Consider the following 24,822-nt stretch of genomic DNA (forward strand, 5'->3'; position numbering starts at 1 on the left):
CTGCGCGACCAACGCGCAGAGGTAGAAGCTGCAGTTGGCGACCGCGCGCGACAACAATGGAAAAAGCGCCGACGACTGGTTTATTATCGCGTGGCCAATTTCATTCCATCTTTCCACTGTGGTGTTTATACGAGCGCGATCAACGTGTAATTAGAGACACGCGTATCCGTAAAAACACGCTTTATCTTTTCGCGTGAAATACGACGACGCCTAGCTACGTGCGCGCGAAATCGCCTAAGATATGTACGAGTTATCAACAATAGGATACTCGCTGCGGGGAATAAAAGTCGTGTGTGTGTGTGTGTGTGTGTGTGTGCGCGCGCGCGAGCATAATCCAATAACGCTACGTCTTATTACGGCGAACGAAAGCTCGCGAACGCGCACTCCCTCTCTTTCCTGCCTCCGGGCGCATCGTCTTCAGATTAATGTCTTGATTAGTTCAATTTATGAGATGCGCGGCGCGAGCTCGCAAGCTTCGTACTCGTATCTCTCTCTCCCGTACATAATAACGCGAGTTATTTGCCAAGCTCGCGCTACAGACAATGCAATGCGCCGCGCCGCGGTCTCGGTAATTATTCGCACTTCTTTCGTTCGCACTTTCTATTTTCCACGAAAATAAGATAATACATCTCTCGTCTGGCGTCTTTTCAACGAGTCTCGGCAGCAATTTCAATCCCCGGAGAGAGCCAACAATGGCGCAACTGGAAGGGTAACAAGCATATCCGACACACTTACTTCTTCCGAAGAAGCAACACAAAACGACTCGACACCTACTGCCGCTACTATATACTCGCTCTCTTTCTCCCTTGTTTGAGGAGCGAGCGCATTATGCACCGGATATTACACATCAGAGCGTATAGAGCATGACTATACTGTCTCTCCCGCTCGCTCTTCCCTATCTGCCCAACAACAACGCAGCAGCTACAGCGGCAGCTCTCGATGCAACTATCGCTATCGATTTCCACTGAAAAACTTTTTTACTGTGCGCTGCCGAGCTTATAACGTTTTTTGAGCTCTCCCCCTGCCTGCCTGCGCGCGCGCTACAACCACTATCTCTATAAAGCCTAGATCATTCATGCCTTTTAATAACCCAGCTGGCAGCTGCCGTGTCGTGCTTTTTTCCCATTTTACAACCGACTACCCCACTCTCTCTCTCTCTCTTTCTTCCTCGTTTTAACCATTTCGCACTTTTGATGTTTCGATACCGAGCTTCAAATTAATAAATTTCATGACTTACACGCTACGATCAGGCACCATTTGCGCCCATATCAGCGCCATGGAAAATAGAGAAGTGCAATGAAGAAGCAAAGAAGCACAGGGAGGAAGGAAGGAGAAGCGCTCATGCGCAAAAGAAATTAAATCACGTCGTAACGAGTGAGAAATCCAATACCGAATGAGCATCATAACAGTTTGGCTTAACTCGAGCGTAAAACATACACGTGCCAACTTTTGGCTTTGGTATACCTACCTCTACGCGCGCGCGCGTGTGCGAGACAGCGAGAGACTCTTTGCTCTCGTCTTCTTGTATTTTTCTGTCGGCGAATTATACATTAGTTTTCGGAGACGTGGTTTCTCGTGGAAAAAAACAGGTAACAAACCACGAAAAAGAGGCTAATCCGAGGGCGATGCATGCGGCAGCACGGCTGGTAATCATAAGCACAACGTAATGACACCAGAAGGAAAGCTGCGAACAAGGTGACAGAGGAATGGTGGCGGGAGGGGAGGAAGAGGAAAGAGATGTGCAGCGTAACGCGAAAAGTTTCGTCGGCTAAAGTCGAATTGTTTCATGCGGCCGAGTTGCTCGCTCTCGCTCTGTGCGTGGAAAACAGAGCAGCGCGAATAAGAGCAAAAAGAAAGGGAAAAAAGGGCACAACGAACGCTCGTTCTCTCGTCGTTATGCTCACTTTCTCTCTCTCTCTCTATCTCTCTATCTTTATCCTATTCTTTAAATATATACCTATACACGAGCAGAGAAAAAAGAGAGAGATGACCCCCACACACACACATGCGCGGTCGCGCGCGCGCAACGCGTACATACGTGGAAAATACGAGCAACGGGAAAAATGGTCGACAGACCCGCGAGGACCATTTGTGCAGAGAAAGAAAAGAGAGGTAAAAGAGACAAAATCGGATTTTCATCCACGCGAGGTTGAATTTACCGCAGCGCGATAATGCGCCGAGCCGGCGAAGCGCGAGCTCTTAACGTTTTAGCGCATAGCGCTGGCCTTGCGCTCAAATAAACAGCAGTGACGCGGCGGTCCGAGCGTCCGTTCCGATGCTGGATTAGGCGCGCTCCTGCCCTGTGCCTCGTGACCGATATTCAAATAGGCACTCGCCGCTGGGGCGCGGAACGCGCCACAACTCGCGGCAAGCGCTTCGCAAAAGTAAAGGAGGATCCGCGGGCAAGAGTTCACTCGTCGCCGGTCTCTTCGACTGCCCGTATAGCCGGAGGTGCAGTGCCGTGACTGCCAAGCGCTGCTCGGAGCTTTAACTTTGTTAACGATCAAGGGTAGCGCGAAGCTCGATGCAAGTCGCGCGCGACGAATGGAGCTATTCGATTGACCCGCTTTCGCGAAAAGGAAGACACACGACGACAGGCGAATGTCCATAAGCGTGACCGAACCACTTGTATTGTTCGCTAGCTCGATTATAAGTTGTGCCACCGCGCGCGTAAAATATAATAAATTCCTAGCACGGAGATGCCGTAAAAGTTGTATGACTCTCGTTGTCGTACGCACGAAAGCCTCTCCTCTCGGCGAAATATTAGCATTTTGCATTAATTGTTCGAGCGAGGCTTTATGCGCGTAGTTGTGTAGTTCGGTCGGAACGACGGGTTAAAGAGGCGCAATGAAAAGAGTCAAGGAGCCGAAGACGCGAGGCAGGCAGCGGGGAAAAAATGAGGAAACAGAAATGGGCGAGAGCGAGCGAGAGAGAGAGAGAGATGCGAAAAAGAGAAGAATAACACGGCAGCGGCAGCAGCTAGCGCGCGGCGTTTTAGCCTTGCATACACAAGACTAAAATGACGAAAAGAAGCACTCGAGCTTTTCGCGCAACTTGAACGTTATGCAATTTCCCTGTGAGAGAGAGAGAGAGAGAAAAGCTTGCACGTATACGCGCGCAAGGCAAAAGGCTAATTATTGCTGCACAGAGCATCGTCGACCTCGTTCTCTCTCTTTCATTTTTTTCGCGCCAGATTTAAAAGCCAACTGAAGGAATCGTGCAGCAGCAGCAGCAGCAGCAGCAGCAGCAGCAGCAGCAGCAGCAGCAGCAGTAGCTGCCACTCAAATGCGAGGAGTGAGTCTGCAAGCGAAAAACGCCAACTCCACGCGCGCAAAAAACATTAGCACACAATTATAAGTTTAGTCTTGCCGCTGTTACCCAAGCGCTGTCAATATTTTGCCTGTTTTTATTAACCGCTAAGTGTGTCTGAATGCGGCGCGTATACGCTTCCCCTCTCTCTTTCTCTTGTCTCTTTTCCAAGCAGTTCTATCTAACGCGTGCGATCTCCACGGGCCCTTCATTCGGCGTTTTATTCCTCCATTCACGCGAGTTTATGTATAGCTTGAAGATCGAGAATTGATAGAAATGTAAGCACTCGAGAAGGCAGGCACTTAATGAAATGCGTTTCATATAGTTTTGTTTGCGCGAGCGGACGCCCATTCAGCGTAGAAAAGACGGGCGGACAAATACTATCGCTCTCTTTCTCTCGCCAATAATGCAGATCTTAATCGCATCCGCAACCACTCGAAAGGAAGAAATCGCGCCGTGCCCTCGGGAGGCTTTTCACCTGCCGCGATAACATTGACAAAGGCTGGCATTATTTTTGAACGATACATCCGGGAGAACGCTTACGTTGAAAGCAAGTAGCAAAGAAGGTCTGGACTCGTCTTATAGATTGCGCACTCGCACCGTCAACCAGTCGTAACGGTTGCCGTTAGCGATGGCGAGTTAGGTTCGAGTAGGCAGTCGGAGGCAATTTTCCACTCTAATTGCAACGTCGCTGCGAATCGATCCAACATCCTCGCGCGCGTCTCCGCTTGGATCCATCGAAAGAGTCGCGTTCGTCCGTGGGCAAGCGACCGAGGCGCGCGAACGCGCGAATCGATGTACGGGCCGAGCGCGAGCGCGCAGCAATTGGCTGCATGCGCGCCGCGGGTAATGATTGGCCCGGAAGCCAAAGACGCAAGGTTAGCAGCACTGGGCGCCGCCAGTACAAAGGACCGATGGGGCTGCACCGCGCGGCAGTAGGCGACCGAGCGGATAATGCACACGTAGCTACAGCGACGAGACTCGCTCGCTATTTAGCCGCGCGCGGAGCATTGTACTGTCGCGCAGCGGCGGCGGCGGCGGCGGCGGCGGCGGCGGCGGCGGCGGCGGCGGCGACGATGCTGATGGCTGGGCAATGCGTCGACGATCAGTCGGGCGCGCGCTCGGTCGCGTGCCGAACGAGACTCCAGTTCGCGTATGCTCGGCGTCCTGCCCATTCGACCGCTCGAGCCTCGATCCGCCTGGCGGTATTTGCCTTCCTTCTTGTCGTTCGGTTGCCCTGCCCCTCGACTGCGCTAATGTCGCCCCACGTACAGCCCACGACGCTCGGGCGAGCGCAGTTACGTTGTTCGCGTCCCGGGTACACTGCGAGCTGCAACTTTGCTCTGCAGCAGCCCGAGAGCGTGCAAATCCGTCAAGTTTTCAATCTCTTGAAAAGTTCCAAGTAGAGAGTAAAGAAGACCAAAGCGCGAAAAAAGAAGAGCGCCAAGGGGAGAAAAAGGACGAAAGTAGAGAAGGCGAGCTGCTACAGATATATACGGTGCTTTTGATACAACGGCCAATCTTGCACACTTTCTTCGCCGCCGCCAAGCCAAATCTGCTTTATCGGCCTTCAAAGTCAATTTGCCCGCGCTTTCGTCCTTTTTTCCACAAAACTGATTCTCTCTAATTGGCTTCGATCAGCTTCCCATTCTCTTCTACCTTTGATTCTTTGCTCCTAAACAGACGAGCTCTTCCTGTCTGCTTAAATCGATTCGCTTGCCAATCACTCGACTAATACATCCTTTTTAATTGCCAATAGTAACTGTATGGAGAGTGGCTCGCTCCTGTCCATTTTTCCAATATCGTACAAGCGTTTTCTCTGTCGTTATTAATTCAGCACGGTAATAACGAAACTCAAACACAGTGGACTCTGCGTAATTATCAAACAGTATTCGTTCCAACGAAAGTTCAATTAAAAAGTCTATTAAAATTGGGTTAACGTTTGTACATTTATGATAAATCCAAATATGAGCCGGCTCGTGTTTTAACGTACTCGCCATTCCTTTCAAACTGCACAATAATATGAAAAATTAACCTTTTGTTTTATCGTTGAAATATGTTAAGATAATTGAGTATAGCGAGCAGTACACTCGTTTGAAAATTAACATTTCACCAAAATCAATTCATGTTTTAAATATCTGCAGATCCGTAAGAAATTCCACTCTGAATAGCGAGTCCGATGAATCGCGTAGTAGCCCATTGTTCTGCTACCTCGAGCGTAAACTTATCGTTTCATATTAAAAGAAAAGAGAAACATGTAATTACGCCGAAGCTTGCGTAGATAGCGCGATTCGCGAATATAACTTGAAATTGACGCAGCGGAGCGTGGAGATTAAAATCACGCCACATAGTTGAGAAAAGCAATGAAAAACGCATTCGTTGCGGAAACGTAATGAAAGCGAAGTGCCGGTGGCAATCGCGACAGACTGAGAGAGAGAGAGAGAGAGGCGTGCGCGTCGCATATGTGCGCGTTGGGTAGAAGAAAGAGAGTCAGAGAGTTCTTTGGCCAGGTGTTGCTCTCGTGACTGCCTGCGAGCAGACCGGACAATGCCACTCGCGAGTTATTGAATTATACGATTTGTGCACCGAGTCTGCCCGAGTGCCGTTGTCCCCGTCGCCACCGCTCCCCTTCGCCGTGCCACTCTTTTTCTCCGAGCGCTTGATTTTTCAGGAATGCCTCGCTCGCTTCTACACCGGTTTTTGACTTTTCAAATTTCTCCCGAGCGGCATCGATCGATCAATTCTCGTTTTCTAGCTTTTTTCCTTGCTCTCATCCGCATATATATGTGTGTACGTAACACACACACACACACACACACACACACACACACACACACACACACACACACACACACACACCTCGCGTCCGATGTCGCTACATTGGTTGTTGTGCATAGGTGATTCATAGATGCCAGATGAAGGCCATTAATCAATCAATCTCTATCGTTCGCTTCCCTCTCGCTTGCTCAAACTCAACCTCAAACTCTACCTCAAACTCTCGCCCGTTTAGGGGATTTATAGCCATTGTTTTATTGCGCAGAACGATTTCGACTATTTAACCAATAAACGAACCAACTGCGTCGAGCCCATTATTTCGATTGAACCGGGCGAACGGACAGTTGCCAGATCCGAATAAGAGTGTTGGACCTGGAGCGTTCAATAGTTTGACGTGACAGAGAGCTGCAGCCGGCACGTGAGCGCCCACTCGTCAAAAGTGCCTCGGACGAAAGCGCGACCCACGCTCTTGTCGGCGCGCATGCTGAAAATCTCCCGACGCCGCGCCGTTCATTCCGCGCGCGTCCCGCGAGCTCTTCGACCGGCTGCGCGCGGCTACCGAGCGACTTATGGCATCGAGTCTATAACTCATGTTCAATTTTCTGTTTCTGTCATCTGTAAATCGCCAAATAATGAAGAGTCGCGCGCGACACGGGGAAAACAAGGGCAGGCAGGCAGGCAGGCAGGCAGGCAGGCATGCAGGGTGGGGATCATAAATAAGCATGAGCCGTTTAATTTAGCAGCATACTGCCCGTGTGCGCGCACGGCGAAAACGCGTGCCGTGAGTTAGTAGATATGTTATAAGATTGCAGCGAAAACGTACGTATAAGGCGGGCGGAGGACGATATATCAGCTTGTCAAAAATCCCGAAAAGGTTGACTTGATTATGTTTCGCGTGTTGCCCCCTGCCCTCTTCTCTCGAGACGCGATTCCTCTCTCGCTTATTGCTTATACCTTCGGGGACAGGTTTACAACGCCTCGGCCGTCACGCCCACACTTATTTCGGTATTTATGTTTGTTTACAAGCAGCCTACCCCCACCCCTCCCCCGAATTATTAACGCAAACTCGCCGCTGTCGTTGTCGCTCTTTTTGTTATATCGCGCTCTCGCACATACATCACGCGCGTGCCAGCAGTTGACGGCGCGCGAGACTGGCTTTGATGCATTATGACGTGGCTTGAGTGATTTAGCGGACTAAGGCTTTTTTCATTACACAATGAAATTCATGACTGAGGCGCGGCGGCGGCTCGAGCGAATGACGGCAGGCGCTAATAGGTTTTTAACGCAAATACGACGACAGAGAGACTGGGAGAGACTCGGATGATTAACCGATCAGCCGCGAAAGAGGGAGGGGAAAAATGATGCTTGCGGAGCAATTAGGCGCGCTCGTGAATGGGGCGCGCGATAGCCTATATCTCTCGACTGCAGCTCTCGACTGTATAATCAGCTCTTGACACGCACGCAACCTTTGCCGACACTCCCTTGGCCCTCGACGCCCGTACCTATACGTGCAACTTGGCAAAACTCGATTCTCATTGCTGGATGGCGACGGCCACAGAGCGCGCGCTCCTTAATCCGGACTATTCAATTAGCTCGCTCAAAGCCGAGTTGTGGCCATTGAAAGGGACTCGGCCGCAAGATTTCTACTGTTACACTTGGTGAACTTCCAATCTGCGCCGCTGCCACCGCCGCTACTCGTTTTACAATTCCGCTGCGCCTCTACACGATCTCTCGAGCGCGACAGTTAGCTGATTTCGCCCCCGACTGCAAATTCTATGCATGCATAATGCCAGACGCTAGGACAGACAGACAGACAGAGAGGGAGAGAGAGAGAGAGAGAGACTCGATACAAAGCTTATTTCCATTCTTGAGCAACAGTGCATTTCGAGCGCTATTACACTATTTCAATGTGCAAATCTCATTTGCTCCCTCTGCCGACGCCTGAGCGCTCGAGATCTCGTAGCCAGCTTTAATGCATTTAACCTTCTCCTTCTCTCTGATATCAACGTATGATGTAGCCGACGCGTGTTGGCCTATACACTCGGCGCGCGATTGGAGGCGTTCGCTATGGAAAACAAGCTCGTGAATCCGTTGAAAATTGAAATTTCGAAAGATATCGGGCGAGAGAGAGAGAGAGAGAGAGAGAGAGAGAGAGAGAGAGAGAGAGAGAGAGAGAGCCATATTCGAATCGGAAATTCAAAAGCTACCTCTCCGACTTGGGCGGGCTTTAAAATGTTTACCTACGGCTAACAGCTCTCGCGCTCCCTCTTTCACTCGCAGTTGATCCTGAGGGATATGTATGTGCGCAAAGGATGTGCTGATCTTGAGTAAACTAGCGCTGCATGCAGAACTCGGAGCGCTCGGAAATTCAGATTGAAAAGCAAAAACAATGGCTGCAAAGCGGCGGGAGAGCGGGGCCTCCGAAAAACAGAGGTGGCGGCGTACGTACTCGCTATACGCGCCCTGCCTTTGTGCACGGCGATCGCGACGAGGGACCCACATCGTCATTATGTGCGGGGTGTCACCAGCCTTTTCAATGGACTCTCCTTAACGGCCCACTAATTCGAGCTCTTTGTGTGTTTGCCTCGATTTTTTTCTCCCCTCCCGCCCTTATAAAGTGGCGAGGGAGACGTCGATTGTTCGATTCGCCGTTAAAAAGAACGAGAGCTCGTAAAAGAAAGGAAGAGGAAAAAAAGCGAGAGAGAGAGAAAAAAAAAAGAAGAAATCCTCGGCTCTCGACTGTCAAAAGCGCAAACTCCGCGAGCGCGGCCATTTTCAATTTGTCAATTCCCACTTTACGCGTGCAGCAAATGCGATTGTTCACCGAAAATTTTTCGACGAGCGCGCGCGAGACAAGGATGGATCTCGGCTTTCGCTATTCATGATATGCGAGCTGCAAACCTCGCGTGTTCTCCTTTAGTCGCGATATTTCTAGAGAAAGAGAGAGAGTATGTATTTTTCATACACCCGAAGCGTATACGCTGTACTTTGAACCCGAAAGCGAGAAAAGAAAACCTTATAGATTAAGCGTATTTAATGGGCGATGCAACAGAGAAGCTATTCTGAAACAAGATATTCAATGCGGGTGCGTTTAATTATTCAGGTTGCGCGGGTACATCTGTAGTAAGTAACTGAGGCAAGAAGCTCATATGGTGCCGCCGCCGCGCCACGGTAGCGGCTGTTGTAAATGGACTCTGATGAAGAGGTGGAGGAGGAGGAGGAGGAGCTAAGCCTGCCTCGAGGTGACATTGCGAGTGTAAAAGCGTTCGAGGGAGCCGCGCTTTAATCACTATATTCGCGGCTGCTGCTGCTACAAGAGAGAAAGAGCACAGCCGCACCTTCGCGCCTAATTGACTCATATACGCCCGCTGTCGCAAGCTTCTCTGATCAAAGTTCCCGATTATCGACGTCCGATAGAAGAAGCACGCTCGACATTTTCTAGCTTGAATGCCATCAGCCTGGACAAACGGTCGGACGAGTTTATCTGCAGACTACTCGCTCGGAACGAATTTTATTTAGCGAAAAACTTTTCTCTCTCTCCCTCTCTTCTCTTTCCTGGGGGAAACGAATAAGTGCATCAAAGAGAAACCTTGGGTGATGGCGAAAAAAAAGCGAAAAAAGAAGATATTCGCGCGCAGTGGTCCTCGAAAAGTTGCCGACGTAAAACAGGCAGCATTCGCACCCTACGAGATTGTCAAGCGGTCTGGCAGTCGACGAGCGGGTGCTTGAAAGGGCGCGAACAACCCTTTCTTGCACTCGCTCTTGCAGGCCCCTTCGACGAGTAACATCAAAATATTGTCCCTCGTGCGCGCTCGCGCGTGCGTCTCAAAAATAAAAAGAAAAAAAAAAGGAACACGAGCGAAACCCTGTTTTGGCTCTCGTTTTTCTTCTCTCCACGGTGTTTTTCGCCACAAAAACGCGGGGTGACGCGAGCCTCTTGTGCTTCGCATCCTGGACTCGTTTGCGCAGCCTCGTCTTCTTTGGGTGTCGTTGCAGCCAGGCAGAGGAGTCAATTTGCGTTGAGAGCGAGTGAGCGAGAGAGAGAGAGAGAGAGAGAGAGAGAGAGAGAGAGAGAGAGAGAGACAGACAGACAGACCGAGGCTCAGCGGCGGTGCTGGCGTTGGCGTGTTTCGTTAGCACAGTTGATTGAGGCTAAACAAAGGGACGCGCGGAGAGGCGGCAAGAGAGCCCGAGGTTTTGTTAACGAGCTGCTGCGAGCCGCGCGCAAAAGCTTCTCTCGTTGCCGGAGCATCGGAGGGGCATCGCGATCGTCTAGTCGGCGAATGGGAGCGGAGCTCGGCGCCGGAGCAGCGTCGAACGTACACAGTTGGACAATCGGTCGAGCGGCGCGCGGTCGCCGCTTTATTATATGCGGTTGGCGCGTTCGAGCCCGCGTGAAAATCCGAGCCGACAATGGCGACGAAGGTAAACAAAAGCGGAGAGTTTGATTTGCATGTCTGGCGCTCGGCTATGCCCGTGTCGGCGCGCGTTATTCCGTTATCCGCCGTGGCCCGCGGTCGGCGTCTCAATTAATACGCGCGCTAAGACGCGGCTTGCGCGATTGTCCCCCGCGCGCCGACACGCTAACGACTCGATAATTATGTAGTCGCGACGAGCGATCCGAAGAAGCCTCCCGCGCTGCCGTCGACGAAGAAAGAAACGCGGGCTTTCCCGATGGTCCTTTTGTGCACGCGAGCCGTGCAGCCTCATTTCGCCATTGTCGTCCGACAATCGGATCGCGGATCGGATCGTTCCTCTTCTTTTTTCTTTCGCTTTGGCTCGTCCGTCCTCGACCTCGTCCGCTTCAAGACAATACAGCAGTCGCGCGTTGCACACGAGGAAGCGGCAGCAGCAACACGCACATTATTTTCTCAGGAAATTCGCGTTCGTTAGCAGGCCGCAACGATGCAGAAATTGTGGTCGGCGCTACGCTTGCACGCGGCGCTGCCCTCCGTGATTCTCGGCTAATGACGCTCAATGTTCGTTAGCGAATTTCTCTCCTCGCTTGCGCTGCGGGATCAGCATTTGGTTTTTCAGATAGCTCGAGCTTGCTATCGTTAAACGGGCATTACAATGCAGCTGCGCTTGAGTTTTTGAATAATATATACAAACGAGAGGGAGGGACAATACGCTGGCTGGGCGGAATAAGAAATTACTTACACGACGACTACGACGACGGAAGGAGGAAGGATAAAGACCGAACGGCCTCTTCATTTCAGGCGCGCAGCTCAACTTTCACGAGAGGGGAGAGAGAGGAAGAAATCTGGCCCAAAGTATTTTTCTTTCGAGTCGTCGTCGTCGTCGTCGTCGTCGTCGCCGATAAGACAGCTCCGCACTGCGCCGGGTATAAACACCGTGAGAGCTCCACCTCTCGTCTTGGAAGCAGCAAAGGGCCAGGAGAGAAGTAAAAGACGCGCGAGAAACGAGGCTATTTCTTTCCGAAGGCGCGCGCGCTTAATGCAACTGACGATCTGATTAAAAGCTAATATCGCTGGCGAGAGATATCGGCGTGGGGCGGCTTTCAGTTTTGCAAAGGATTGCCTCTGCCCCGCGCGAGCATTAGACAGCTCAAACATTACTCAAGCTGGAATTACAATGAGCGTTGGAAAGCCATAGCGGGTTCGCTGGAGCCGCTGAGAATCTCAAATAACGCCATCAAACTTTGAAATTTGCAAAGTTTTAAAATAATTTGCCCCGGAGGCGGAGCGAGCTGCCGCTTCCTCTCTCTTTCTCTCTCTCTCTTTCTCGCTCTCCCTCTCTATTTCTCTCTTCTTTTCCGCGGCTCGTTTCCCTCGCTTCGACAGAAAACAAGACAGACAAGCAGAGACAGGAAGGGTGAAAGTGCAAGAGGAGGGAATCGATTGTGCCGTCGCGCGCTCGCGATTCAGGGGCGCGAAAAACGCGACAAAACTGACAAAGCAATATCCCCCGATGCTCGACTCCTCCTCCGCGTACGCCAGCCGTACACCTCGTCTCTCGACGCGCTCGCGCGCGCATTAATTATTCGCCGAGTGTATGCGCTTCCGCGAGCAGCTCGTGATACTCGCACCGATTATGTGAGCGCGCGTTCATACGCTATCATCTCGCTGAAGCTCGAGTGGCTACCTCAACATCCGCGCGCTCGTGTAGCGCGGCTCTTCAGTCTCGCCGTGCGCCGAGCGTTTCCCTCGTTCCGATTCCCGGCAAAGCTCACTATACACTTTCGACGGGCTCGCGGCAATTGTCCTCGGAATCGGATTGCAATTGGCGCGACGAGTGCAAGTTTTCGGCGCACTAAGCTTGTTGCCCGGTCGATGGTTGACAGGCGCAATTCGTGAAAATTGAGCGTCGGCACGCGGCCTAGGCAGAGAGGGATAGCCGGACACGGGGCTTAATCAACTCAAGAGGGTCATCTCGATGACGGCGAACCACGGCACTGGCAGAGAGATAGAGCGAGTTATATACCGCGACGCCGCCAGCGGCTGCCTCCTCGCAAGCTCACCGAAAGCTACATGATTTGCTTAATTAGACGGGCGCTAAGTCGCCAAGGCAATTGCTGGCGGGGCTGTAATCGAAATAGTCGCTGGCGCGCATCTCTCTCCCTCTCTCTCGTGCTGCGCGTACGGCCGAACCGAGCCACGCACAGCGCCGCCTGCAGCTGTGTGCGTGCGCGGCGAGCTGCTGCGGCTGCTGTTTACCTGCGCCCCCGCGCGCGCTAAGATCGACAGCCAATTTGCGCTCATAGGCTGGAAAAGCCCGGGCAGCCCCGGCAAATGTTGTTTTTGTCGTGCAACCGGCAAGCCCTATTGGCTGCAATTACCGTCCCTTGTCGCCGTGCTGCCTCTTGCACTTCTCCTTTTTGCTTCGTTACGCGAGTTACACGCGCGAATTATGCGCAGCCGCGCAAGCTCACATTTATATATACGTGGTATATGTGGAGAGAGAGAGAGAGAGAGAGGCTTGAGTGCACACGTAGGTCAAAGCACACTCTCTCTCACTCTCGTCTGGAGCTAACTTTAAAGGACCATCCACTTTCCCGCGGCTTCTTTTTCTTGCGCGTTTCGCTTTTTTATATGCACTCGCCATAAAAACAAGTGCCTAAGAGATGACTGCTGCACGTCGAGAGAAAGAGAGAGAGAGAGAGAGAGCTTCTTCCGTTTTCTTCTATTTTCGCTGAGAGCTCACGCGCCCGCGCACACGCATCGCCGCGGTCTTGTAAAATTTCATGCAGGCCTTTGTTGCCCCCAGCTCTCAGCGTCCTCGAACGATAAATCGCTGTTGCTTCGGTTTTATGCGCGACTCTTCGGCCGCAAGCTCTACTGCTCTTCGCCATCAACCCAGCTGCCGCTGGCGCTCGAGCCTTTGCTCGCGAACTTTTCTTTATTTTTTTTATGGCGGAATTGAAGCTTAGCGCAAAGAGAGATTGAAGTAAGAGAATCTCCGGATGGTTTACTTTCTTGCAGTTATTTCATGCAGCTATGCACCCGGCCAGCCGCCACGAGCGAGGCTATCGTTTTCCAGCTCTTTGATTTGGCTTATTATACGTTAGTCGAAACTCAGGCAATTCAATCCTTTTGTTCATTTGCCGACGATGTCTTCCTCGCGATTCTGTTCTCGCGGAGCTATGCAACAACTTCTTTCGTTCACTCGATTTCTCTTTATTTCCGACGTTAGATTTTACGGCACTCGATGAGATAATATTGGTAAACGAAATTACAAGAGCATTACATCGAGCATTACAAGATGCGAAAAACTTTCACCAAGATATCTTTATTAGAGTGATAAATTGTTAGAACAAGCTAGATGAAAGTTTATTAAAGCCGTGCGTATAGCGGCAGCCGTTCCTCTCGAGTTTTTCGAAAAAGCAAACTGATATTCGTTCTTTTTCATTTTACGTTGATATTCGTTCAAGAATTCAAATTTGAAAATATATTACAAAATATTTTACTCACCGATATTATCAACTTATTCAAAAGTTATGAAATATTTATTTACGCTAGCGGAAAGATTCACGCGCGAACGACATTGTCTTAAGCGATAGTTAACAATGAAAGTATAAATTAGTCGAGAAGAAGTCTGATATAATTGGCAAAGGCTCCGGTGCAATATTGGCTTCTTTGGAAAGTTGGGTCCAACGCGAGCAATTGTAAGAATCGAGCCAACTGGAAAGACATTGGTAGCTGAAGCGAAGATCGCTCGAGGAAAAGTATTCTGGACTGTTGGGGAGAGAGAAACCAAACGACAATGTCCTGTAATGAAAGCCCAAGCAGAGAGAGAGAGAGAGAGAGCAAGAACGCAAAATCTTGTTGTTAAGTAGAGTCGTTTGTCCGCTAAGAGAAGCTTGAAGAACGGCGCTCTGCGCTCCGCGAATCTACGACAGAATGAGAAAGAAAGAACGAGAGAGAACTGAGCAAATGAAAAAAGCAGGCAATTTGAACGTACTTATGTGCGAAAATGTTCATGTTGCCTTCTTCCGAGAGCTCGGGAGAACAAACAAGCGGAAAGTCAAACAGAGAAAACATGTAGCTCAAAGAGAAACTCGTATCTTTCTGAATTTTTCCATTGTGTTCTCTTTATTCCGTTCCGTTGTATTTTTTGCGCTAAAAAGCAACGACCATACTGCAACTACCCTCGTCGAACGCATTTGTCGCCAGTGTGGCAAATAGTTTGCCTATTGTTTTCGGCGAAGCTTTGTTGTCGTCGACGCTCCGGGGGCGAAATCGTCGCGCGCGCGCGCGCCCATATGCCATGACTTTACGCGTCGAAAGTATACGTCAACTCGCTCGCTCGCTCGTTCGCTCGCTCGCTCGCCGAGTGGGCGAAAACTTTCTCTCGGCTAGAGGTCGCACGCAACCACCCAACGTGCCATTAATTTGTCAGGGCATTGAGCGTTCGGCGGCGCCCACACCTGGATAGCTGCGCCGTTGCTCTGGCTCTTTTGAAAAGCGCGCGTCCCGTTGGGGCGCGAGGCCGAATTTTGGCATTATCGCAAAGGCATCCCGAGGAGGCGACAAGAAGAAGTGCACGGCAGCAGTGGGGGTTGGATTGGATCGAACGGATTTTTCAACGAGAGGTGCTTGCCAAGAGAAGCGAGCGCGAGCAAGGCAGGCACGTCGCACTAAAGCGCAAAATTGAACGGGGCCGCCCGGCCCGTAAGAGAGTTAGCTAGCGAGCGCGCGACAGCGCGTGCAAGCGGTGCGGGCGAAGCGCTTAGTATATCATCCGGCTTTGTTGCGCGCGACCCACCGCTCCGACGAAATAATCTGGTGAAGCGAGCGAACGTCGACTCTATAAATTAAACGAGCCGTGCTCGGCGACGAAATGAAAGTGACAACTAGGCGCAACGCGCTGCGCATTTGGCAACCCCGAGCGCGCCACTGTGTACGTGCAGCTGCACGGCCGACTAAGAGAGTAGTGGTAGACACTCGAGCACTGAGCCATTAGAGAAATGCCTGCTACTGTCGAAACGAGAGTGTCGACGAGAACAGAGGCGTGCGAGAGGAATAAGAAAATGAGAACGTCGTCGTCGTCGTCGTCGTCGCCGCCGCCGCCGCTACAGAGAATGCAAAAACAAAAGAAAAGAGAAAAAGAAAACAAATGGAAACGCAGTAATACACCTGATGCGTCGGAATTGAAAAGGTCAGCTGCCTTCACTCGCTCCCAGTAGCACTGCCCTTCAAAGCGAACTTCTTCTTTTTTTAGTTGATTTTTTTTTTTTTTTTTCAAAATCAGCGTCATTTAAATAATTACGAATTTGTTACTTCGAGTCGAATCGACGGGCATTGAATTACTCTCGTTGTCGAAGGTAAAAAAAAATGCGATTTCTTAATTAACGTGGTGAGCCTTTGTTAGCCGTCGACAAAGACTCGGGGAAAAAAGCCCGTGCGCTCGGCAAAGGTACGCAGCGGCAAGGGATGGGATGGACTCCTCTCTTGCATGTATTTACATGTACGAGGATAGCACACGCGTATAGCATGCACGTTCGTATAATTAATGCACCCAGCTAACTGCAAGAATCCTCCAACGATCGAATCCTGTACAAGCCCATTCCCCTCTACAACCATCATAATCATCATCTCTCTTCATCGAGCATTTCTAACCAAGCGCTTACTCTCGTTTTTGGCCTGTGCACGTATACTCGCAGCGCGATTCGTTTACAGTCTGCTGACTCCGCTTCTTCGTCTCCTTGTTTTTTCTTTTTTCTTTTTGTTTTCGCTGTTACTCGCGAGAAAGAGTAAGAGTAAGCTACTGCGCCCTCTCCGCAGCTTATACCAAGCCAACGATAAAACCTGATGAAAGTAACTCTCTTGAGCAGTTCATCACTTTAATGGTTCGCGCGCATTGTTTAATATCCCGTTACACTTTGCGACGAAACAATAGCTGCCACTGCGAGAGTTTAGTTTTCGAAAGAATCTTTCATTGTTTTTCATTTCCCTCCGCCATTGTGTTCGCCGCCGCTTGCCGACATTTTACTTTTGTTTCGGAGGATGGGCGAAATTGGGTAATTCCAAAATTGTTGTCGCAACTTTATCCGAGAGAGAAACTCGCGGGAAGCGGTAGTTAGTCTCGGCAAAGGAATAAGAAAAGAAAAAATGAAAATGGAGCAATACCGGGCTCGCGAAGAGGCTTTTATATATATATATATATATATATATATATATATATATATATGTAAGGAGCGCGGCTAGCTGCGCAGTGGATTATAGTTTGGAGGAAAGGGAAAAAATTCAATCGACCAGCGGAGAATGTTGAAGGGTAGAGAAAGCATTGCGAGCGGAGCGAGATTATCGCGAAAGCTGGCAAGTGGGTGGGAAGATAAAGGGTGAAGGTTATTTAGGGCCGGAGTGCAACTGCGAGGCTCTAACGGAGAGAATATAAGGGTTCGCATAGCTATAGCCGGCTGAAGGCGCGGCGACGCCAAATCAATTTAGCTGATTAAAGTCTTGTTACGCGAAGGACCTCCGGGAAAGTAGAAATGGGACAAAGTGCAGCAAAGATCGAGCTTTTAAAAAAGTCGTCGTCGCCGAGTCTTTGTGGGCCTTTGTGCTGAGCGCGCGCGACTCCGGCAGCACTTTAGCCGTTGTTTTGTCTGGCAGTGGACCCCACCCGCGCCTCGGCTACGAGCACGGCGAGTCTTCCGGAGCCAAGCGCGCGAGCAGCGCCTACGCGTCCGACTCGAGGACGAAATTGCTCGACGCGCGCCGTAATCGCTGGCGCTGTTGTCGCTCCAAAGCTCATTGTGGCGAACGAACGATCGTTGGCCCGTGACTCGCGCACGTGCGCATCGCACTTTCAGTTCCGCGAATGGCCGAAAAATTTAGAGCGTCGAGGGGAGCGAGAGGGCACGCCATTTCCTCCCTTTCGCTACACGGAATATGAATGACGCTCACGCCTGGCAGAGCTCACGCGCCTCCGAAACTTTACTCGCAGCTGTATTTATGCAGATAAGCTCAACTGCTCTGCGATTCTCCGAGGCTTCAAAAAGCCCTCCGCTCTCAAATTCTCGCCTTCCTTCCTTCCTTCCTTCCTTCCTTCCTCTCGCTTGATTCGTCTTCGATAGCGCCTCTTTGACCTTTTTCCGGCTTTTTCCCGCCTCTTCGCGTGCTCCTTGTCCAATTTTTATCGCGTTCGTGCGAATCAAGCGGCGTCTTTTTACAAATTTTTGCGAATCGCCGGCTCTCCAACTATTGCAAGCGCGAGTTGTCGCTTCACTACAGCGTAAACAAGAGCACGCTTATTCAATCAACGTGATGGTTTTAATTATAAATTCGCGTGCACGCGCGCGTAGTGGGCATTTTCATCTTGCTGCTCGTTCAAATGCCGAATCAGTGATCGTCATTTTGCTTCTTTTGCCTTTACCATTTTTTATTTGCCATTTTGTCGACATTTACACTAGCAATGCTGATTTGCCTTTGATAATGGTCGGTTTATTACGCGCAACTCGTTTATTTGTCTGTCGAACGTGAGAAACAAAACAGGAATAACAATCAGCGAATAAACTGCGGTAAATGTGCATACCACATTACAAGTCACACAATGAAAGAAGCGCTTGTCTACATTCGTTGATTGAGCCCAAATCAAGAATTGGTTCTCGTACTGGCTTCGTGAAATGTCCGCTAGACAGACAGCGCCGAGACTCATACGCAAATGTGCGCCCCACAGGCATTCCATTTATCGTGTAAATTTTTAAAAATTTCCCTAAAGCCAACCTGTCTATTTACGTGTTACAGTGACGATGAGCGATGCACAAGCGGTAGCTGGTAATATTGCTCAACTACCGTGCGACGTCGAGCCCCCGACGTCTGGCGACAAGGTACACCTCGTCATCTGGTACAAAGAGCCTGCTGATCTGCCCATATATAGGTATATTAATTATTTTCAAAGCGTTTTCAATCTTCTGCACAAAACTGACATATACCATTATAATTCTCGATAGACTATGATACAATAATATTTCTATTTCTGGCCGAGATTGCAATAGTTGCAAAACAAGCAGAATCAATTGAATATGGTTAGAGAGTTCTTGATCCACTTAGCCCCGTCAGAAATAAAGTCGAGACGCAATGAAATACACGCGAAATCTTATCTCGAGTATGCGCAAGTTGGAAAACAAGTGGAACAAGTTAAATATGACTAGACTTTGATGAAAGTTTCAGAATGGATCCCTTTCAAATGAATTCGCGCTTTCTTGAATTGATGAAATTTATATTCGACAGCTCATTCACGCAGTTCTACCGAACATTTTCAGTTTTCATTTCAATGAGAATGAGTTTTTAACGTTAACTCGCCTCGCGAAATAATAAGGCTGTTTGAATTCGGTTTTTTCAGCTTCGATTCGCGAGGAATAACTGCACTTGAACAGGGCAAACACTGGCAAGACCCGAGCTTGGGCGGACGAGCTTTCTTCAAGCACAACGACACGCCAGCTAAGCTCAATCTCGAGTCCGTTAAAGAAAGTGACGCTGGCTTGTATCGGTGTCGTGTTGACTTTAAGCAGTCGCCCACGAGAAATAGCAAAGTCAACCTCACCGTCATAAGTAAGCCTCCGGTTTGTTTTTACTTCATTCGCCGGCAAAAATAGGTAGCTAAATCACATTGAGAAACAATAGTTACAAACTGATGGTCTCACGTCGACTTGTAAATCACGGAGCCATTCGAATTAAGTCCCAGTTTACATAAGTCACTCTTATGAAGTATTCAGACTAGCTTTAACTTTGGATACTTCGTAAGGCATCTTGCCGACAGTCTAGTTTCTAAGAAGTATACTTTTAGAAATGGCGTAGATTATGTAAATTAATTGATATTAGTGCGGATAAATTTGCGAGGAGGGACAATAAAACAATAAAACAGTGAAAGTCATAAGAAAAGTTTGAGTCGAATGAAAAAGCTCTTAGACCGAAATGAGATTGTCAAGTTGATCGGCACTGTCGGCAAGATGGCGACGTTACCCAATGAGAAGTTATCGAGCCAGCGATGATTTAGTAATCGGACGGTCGGCGGTAGACGTAAGTTAGGATGTTTATGCAGCGCGTTTTGCAGTACCGCCGGAGCAGTTGAGCATTCTGGACGAGGGCGGAGAGTCGCACATAACTTACTACAGGCTGGGACCCTACAGCGAAGGAGCCTCGCTCAACATTACCTGTGTCGCCGCTGGAGGTTGGTCAATGCAATCAACACTTCACTTAACATGCTCTCGCGCTTGCACACACAATCGCTCTTAGCAGCGGCCACTCTCTGCTTATTCTGCTCGCTGAGCAAACCCCTCGGTACCCGACCTCTCCGCCGCACCAGCCTACTTCAGTCAACTATACCCCCTCCTACACTTAGCTCGGCATCGATCAGAATCCACCATCCAATTATTATTATTGTCATTCTCGTGTAATGGCACTTCACTCGAGTAGCAGTGAAATTTTCCTCGTTTCTCCTCTACTTTTCAAAATTTTACAATTGAAATTCAAACAACTGTGCTTCGTAATATTACATTTCCAAGAATTCTTTTATCTCAGCGAAATACTAGGTTTTACAATGCAGGATTATTATAAGCATAACGGACTTGTCGTACAAAAAATTGTACATTCATTTAGCGAGTAATATCCAGCTCATAATATTCGTGAAATGTCCTTCTCTTCAAAGAGGCATTTGCCGGCTTTTGCAACGTACGCGCCTTGTAAAAACAATTAATAACGGCACAAAGCGAAACGCACAGAAATATGTGCGTAATTGCCGCTGCCGATTGCATTTTCCGCATTCCGGGTGCATAATTGTCCCGCAGGAAAAAGTAAAACTGAAAAGAGTCGGGCGCAATTGAAATATTCGATGGGAAAGTCGAGCCGCGCCTGGGAGCGACGTGTATATACGTATATACGAGTGCGTAGCCTTCCGATTGCGCGGACGCTCGCGATAATCAGCGAGGACGAAGTTGGCGCCGCGAATCACAACGCCGACTCGGTAACTTTGAAAGTCGAGCGAGCGGCGTAACACCGGAGCTGAAAAAGTCGGACGACCGGTCGGTCAAGCACGACTAAGCAGCCGGCTTCAAGCCAGCCGATATTTCAAGCCAGCCGAGCACAAAGCTAAGAGCGCCCTCATTTACGGGCGCGGCGGCCAAGCTGTACTTGTTGCACTGTAGCTACCTCGTCCTAGGCTGTGTTGTCGGAAAAAGCACTATTAACATAATGCTCTTTCACTTATTGGCTTTAGCCGAGAGATCGAGCGAGCGCGCGAAGTTTGCATTTTAAGTGGCGAGGGAAAACGCTTGTAAATTTAGCTTGCAAATGAGGCTGCTTTGTTACGCTCGTGTCCTTCTCGCCTCCTCGAAGCCCCCGACCACCGCTCAATTTTACCTCCCCGCGGCGCTGTCTATTTTTCGCCCGTACCTATATATGTGTACTCTATTTAAAAGTCATTAGTCGCAGCTTATTGAATTTGCCGCCATATCGCCCATACGTATCGAGTTCGCGCTGCATTCAACAGTTGCCTCCTTTCACCTGCGCGCGCTTTTCATCTCGGCTCCATAGCTCTCGCTAGCCTCTCTAGGTTTTCTCGCTGATTAAAAAACAAAGACGGAACGAGCGTGATATTCAGTGTCGCAGTGGCTCTGAGGCTTAATGGGAAAAATTTCGGAATTGCCGCCAAATCCCGGACGCATGCCGCTTTCCCTCGTCGCTTCTTCGTCCGAGATGTTTAACATTCAATGGGAAGCGCCGACGTTGTTGGTATTATTGCAGCCCCATAAAATAGTCAGTCTAATTATAATCATTCGTCAGCGGAGCTCTCGTTCCTCGCTGAAATTTCCGGGTTTATACACAGCTAGCGCGCAATTAACATTATTGGCTGCGGCTACTATTCGAGCCCGCAACGTTTTCGCTGCAATGTAAAAAGTGCCGCGATCGCGAAATCGTTGCCGCGACGCCTCTCGATACGCTTTGTCTCGCTCCGCCAGACGAATCTCTTTGCCTCAACTTTGCCAATAAGGCGCTCCCCGCGGTATGATTAACGCGCATTAGGTTTTCCGCTTAGCGCTCATTTCCGGCGCGACTCGGCGCGCTGCCGCGCACATCTATCAAAGCGCTCGCTAGCTGCGCGCCAAGTGAATCAAATATCATCTCGCGAATGAACTCCGCAGCTGACGAATTTAACTGCGGTAATTATATAAATTGAGGCGAAATAACTGGCTATCGTTTCGACAGCGCGTAGCTTATTTGAAAGACGCGACAGCGTCCGCGGTGGATTTTTATCGATCGAGAGCCACCGCAGGATGCCGTTTCTTTATCTTCGCGTTCACCTCGGGAAGATTCTTTGAAAACAAGTGTATCGTATGTCTTGCGGTCGTGCGGTTAACGCGCCGTGATCGAGAGATGTTTTGCATTTTTCTCCATAACGTCTCTTCCACAGTTTCTTTCCGTTTCGCTCGATGTTCGAGATTTATTGGCTGGCGTTGCGCGCAAACGCAGCGGCAAGTTGTTTCGCTTTTGAGTGCGCGCGCCGGGGAAAATATCGGCGTGGAACTCGGAAGCGAAAATCGTAGCGTGGCAGGAACGGACCCCTCGATTGCCCGCTGCCACGCGAGGCAGTTTCGTAGGAAGCGAAGAAAGCTGCAATTCGGTCTCGCGGGCCGATTGGTTCGAATTCTTGGAGAATGTGCAAATTGCGACGGCGAGCATTGTATAAAGAAGCAAGCGTTGAAACGGGCCGTCGTTTGCCACGGAAATTTAGGTAGACCGCAGCCTAGGGTGACCTGGTGGCAGGAGAATGCACTGCTCGACGACAGTTACGAGGTGATCGGCAACAAGAAGGTGCGCAACGTACTGCGATTGGAAAAGTTGGAGCGCAAGCATCTGCACGCGGTGCTGACGTGCCAAGCTTCCAACAACAACATGGTCGCGCCGATATCCAGCTCCGTGACTCTCGACATGAACCGTGAGTACGCCGAATTATTTAAATTATTCCCTCGCCTGGGCTTCCTTTTTGCGCAAACTTGCGCAATGTGTGTCGCTCTCGCGGAGGAGCGCATATTATTACCAGTGCGCCGCGCAAAGTATGCGCGCGCGCCGTGCCTACGTACGCGTAGCTCCGCAGCTCGCCTCTATCCCTTGCATAAACAAGTACTTTTACGAGTTTACGAAATTTTCATATTTTTCATTTACATTCTCTCTCCGGGTCTTTTTTATACTTTTCCATCTTCAGCAGAGCCAAGCCGGGAGCCTGCAGCAACTTGCTTTTATTACACATCAAGCTGTTAAAGCCAACGGCGCTCATGAAAGTCCAAATTTTATCTTTGCCTGGTAAATTTAATGTTCACGCGGCATGCCGATTTTAACTATACTGTTTTGAATAATGAAATTGATTAGCGTTCGGCGATAAAAGTTTGCTCGCGCCCCTCCAAGTCGATCGGGGAAAGCCCAACGAAAACGGAAATATTTTTGGCCGAACAAACGAAACTCGGGGGGAAGCGGTCGATAATTCGTTTGATCCTCGTTCGAAAGTAACAAGAGCAAGTAAATGGTGCAGACGAATAAATGCGCAAGCATTGCTGCAAGTTAAACAAAAAGTTTCGAATTGTCGGCAAACTTTGAATTTATTCGGGGGCCAAAATTTGATCTATTCAAATGAGAGCGTGGCGCGGCCATATACCGAAATAGTTCGCCGAAAAGGGAGAGAGGGTAGGAAGTGCGGAAGGCGCATCGTCGTCGGATGGCAATAGCCAAAAACTGTTCTCGAACACTGACTCCGCAAGGCTATAATGCGCTCGTGTACATAATGCACACAGACAAGAGGAACGAAAGCAGGAGGGAGAGAAAAGGAGAAATGAGATATAGAAAAAGTACGCGCGTTATATTTTATAGTGAGGCCGTTGTGGGTGCGACTGCAAGGAGAAAACCGGCCATTGAGCGCAGGCATGACTTACGAAATAGGATGCGAGGTCGTCGGTGCCAAGCCTGAACCAACGATCGAATGGACCAAAGGAGGCGTCGCCCTGAAAAACGTCAGGCAAACGGTGAGTATTCTGCTTCCGCGAAATCCATTTGCACCCCCCGCCGTTTCCCTTTTGTACCATTGACGCTTTTCTCGCGATAAACAAACTGAAATACCATCCGCAATGAGAAAAAGCCAGCGACGACCGGTCGATTGCGACTCCGGGACTCCGGGACTCCGGCATTCGATATCCTTGTGCCGGAGCTGGCGCCGAGCTGGCAGGCGTGGGGGGGCAGGGCCAGCCAAAGCCTAAGCTCGCTAAGTCGAACGCCTGTTTAATTGGGTCGTGTGTGCACGGCAGCGGCATTATGCGCTGCCTCGATTTTGCGCGGATCGGAGCCACACGCATTAATAATGCCTGCCGAGGCGGAAATTCGTCGTCGTCGTCGTCGTCGCGCGCAAACGACACCCTGTCCGCGGCGCTGTGCTCCCCTTTGGCCCGAGTCCTCGTGTCGCGCGGCGCAAGGGCCGACCGCTAAACTCGATCCGGCTCTGCGCGCCGGGAGACGCAGAGGGCGACGCTCAATGACCTACATCGCGCGTCCGAGCGCCTCTCGCTCGTCAAATCCGGCTGCGCGCGGCTGATTGGAGTGATTTTTCGGTCGCCAGGTGAGCCCCGACGGCAACACGACGACGAGCGTGGTGACGTTCGTGCCGAGCATCGAGGACGCAGGCAAGTTCCTGTCGTGCCGTGCCCGAGTCGCCGAGATCCCGGATTCCGAAATGGAGGCCGACTGGAAGCTCGACATACATCGTAAGTAGGCGCAGCGTCTCACAGCCGCAGGGCCTCCCAGCCCCTTCCCCTCCCAACGGAGTAATTTATGCCGGCGCATTGTCATGCAAATTCGGCCGCTCGAGCCTGGTCCTAAGCGAGAGCCTACGGCTCTCATTGACCCGCCGCGGCCAAGTTTTCTGCCACTCTCGAGCGGCCGACAATCGATCAGCAAGTTCGAGCCGACTGCGCGAGCGGGAATTGTCTCTCGCTTTTGCCAGGTTCGCATCGACTCTCTGACTTGGATGGCAATCGTTACAGACTCGCCGGTAATCACCCTCGAACTCGGCAGTAACCTCAATGCCAGTGCCATTCGCGAGGGTCTTGACGTCTATTTCGAGTGCAACATCAAATCCAATCCTTGGGTCTACAAAGTCTCCTGGAAGCACAACGTAAGTATCCATTTACAGTGTGCCACCTATCGCGCGACTCCAAGTCGTTCCATTTCACCAAGTTTACACAGCCGTAGCGTGCTGCAAGTCAAGTCTCGCCGGGCCCAACGAATAACGCTA

General features: G+C 50.2%; 1 protein-coding gene across 2 annotated transcripts in view; it reads left to right on the plus strand.

Annotated features, from left to right (window-relative positions):
* LOC131670541 (nephrin-like) overlaps nucleotides 1-24,822 on the plus strand; it is a 77,792-nt gene that overhangs the window by 45,375 nt on the left and 7,595 nt on the right. For both annotated transcript variants that reach the window (XR_009302462.1, XM_058946216.1), the window contains exons 2-8: nucleotides 18,294-18,426; nucleotides 18,892-19,100; nucleotides 19,603-19,719; nucleotides 22,279-22,482; nucleotides 23,409-23,560; nucleotides 24,148-24,292; nucleotides 24,572-24,702. Coding sequence is in view for 1 of the 2 variants with exons in the window: in XM_058946216.1 (XP_058802199.1) it covers nucleotides 18,294-18,426; nucleotides 18,892-19,100; nucleotides 19,603-19,719; nucleotides 22,279-22,482; nucleotides 23,409-23,560; nucleotides 24,148-24,292; nucleotides 24,572-24,702 (1,091 nt within the window). In the remaining variant the exon portion in view is untranslated. The remainder of the gene's footprint in view (nucleotides 1-18,293; nucleotides 18,427-18,891; nucleotides 19,101-19,602; nucleotides 19,720-22,278; nucleotides 22,483-23,408; nucleotides 23,561-24,147; nucleotides 24,293-24,571; nucleotides 24,703-24,822) is intronic.

The sequence above is a fragment of the Phymastichus coffea genome, unplaced genomic scaffold (genome assembly GCF_024137745.1).
Source record: "Phymastichus coffea isolate CEN01 unplaced genomic scaffold, Cenicafe_Pcof_1.1 PCOF00111, whole genome shotgun sequence".
NCBI lineage: Eukaryota > Metazoa > Arthropoda > Insecta > Hymenoptera > Eulophidae > Phymastichus > Phymastichus coffea.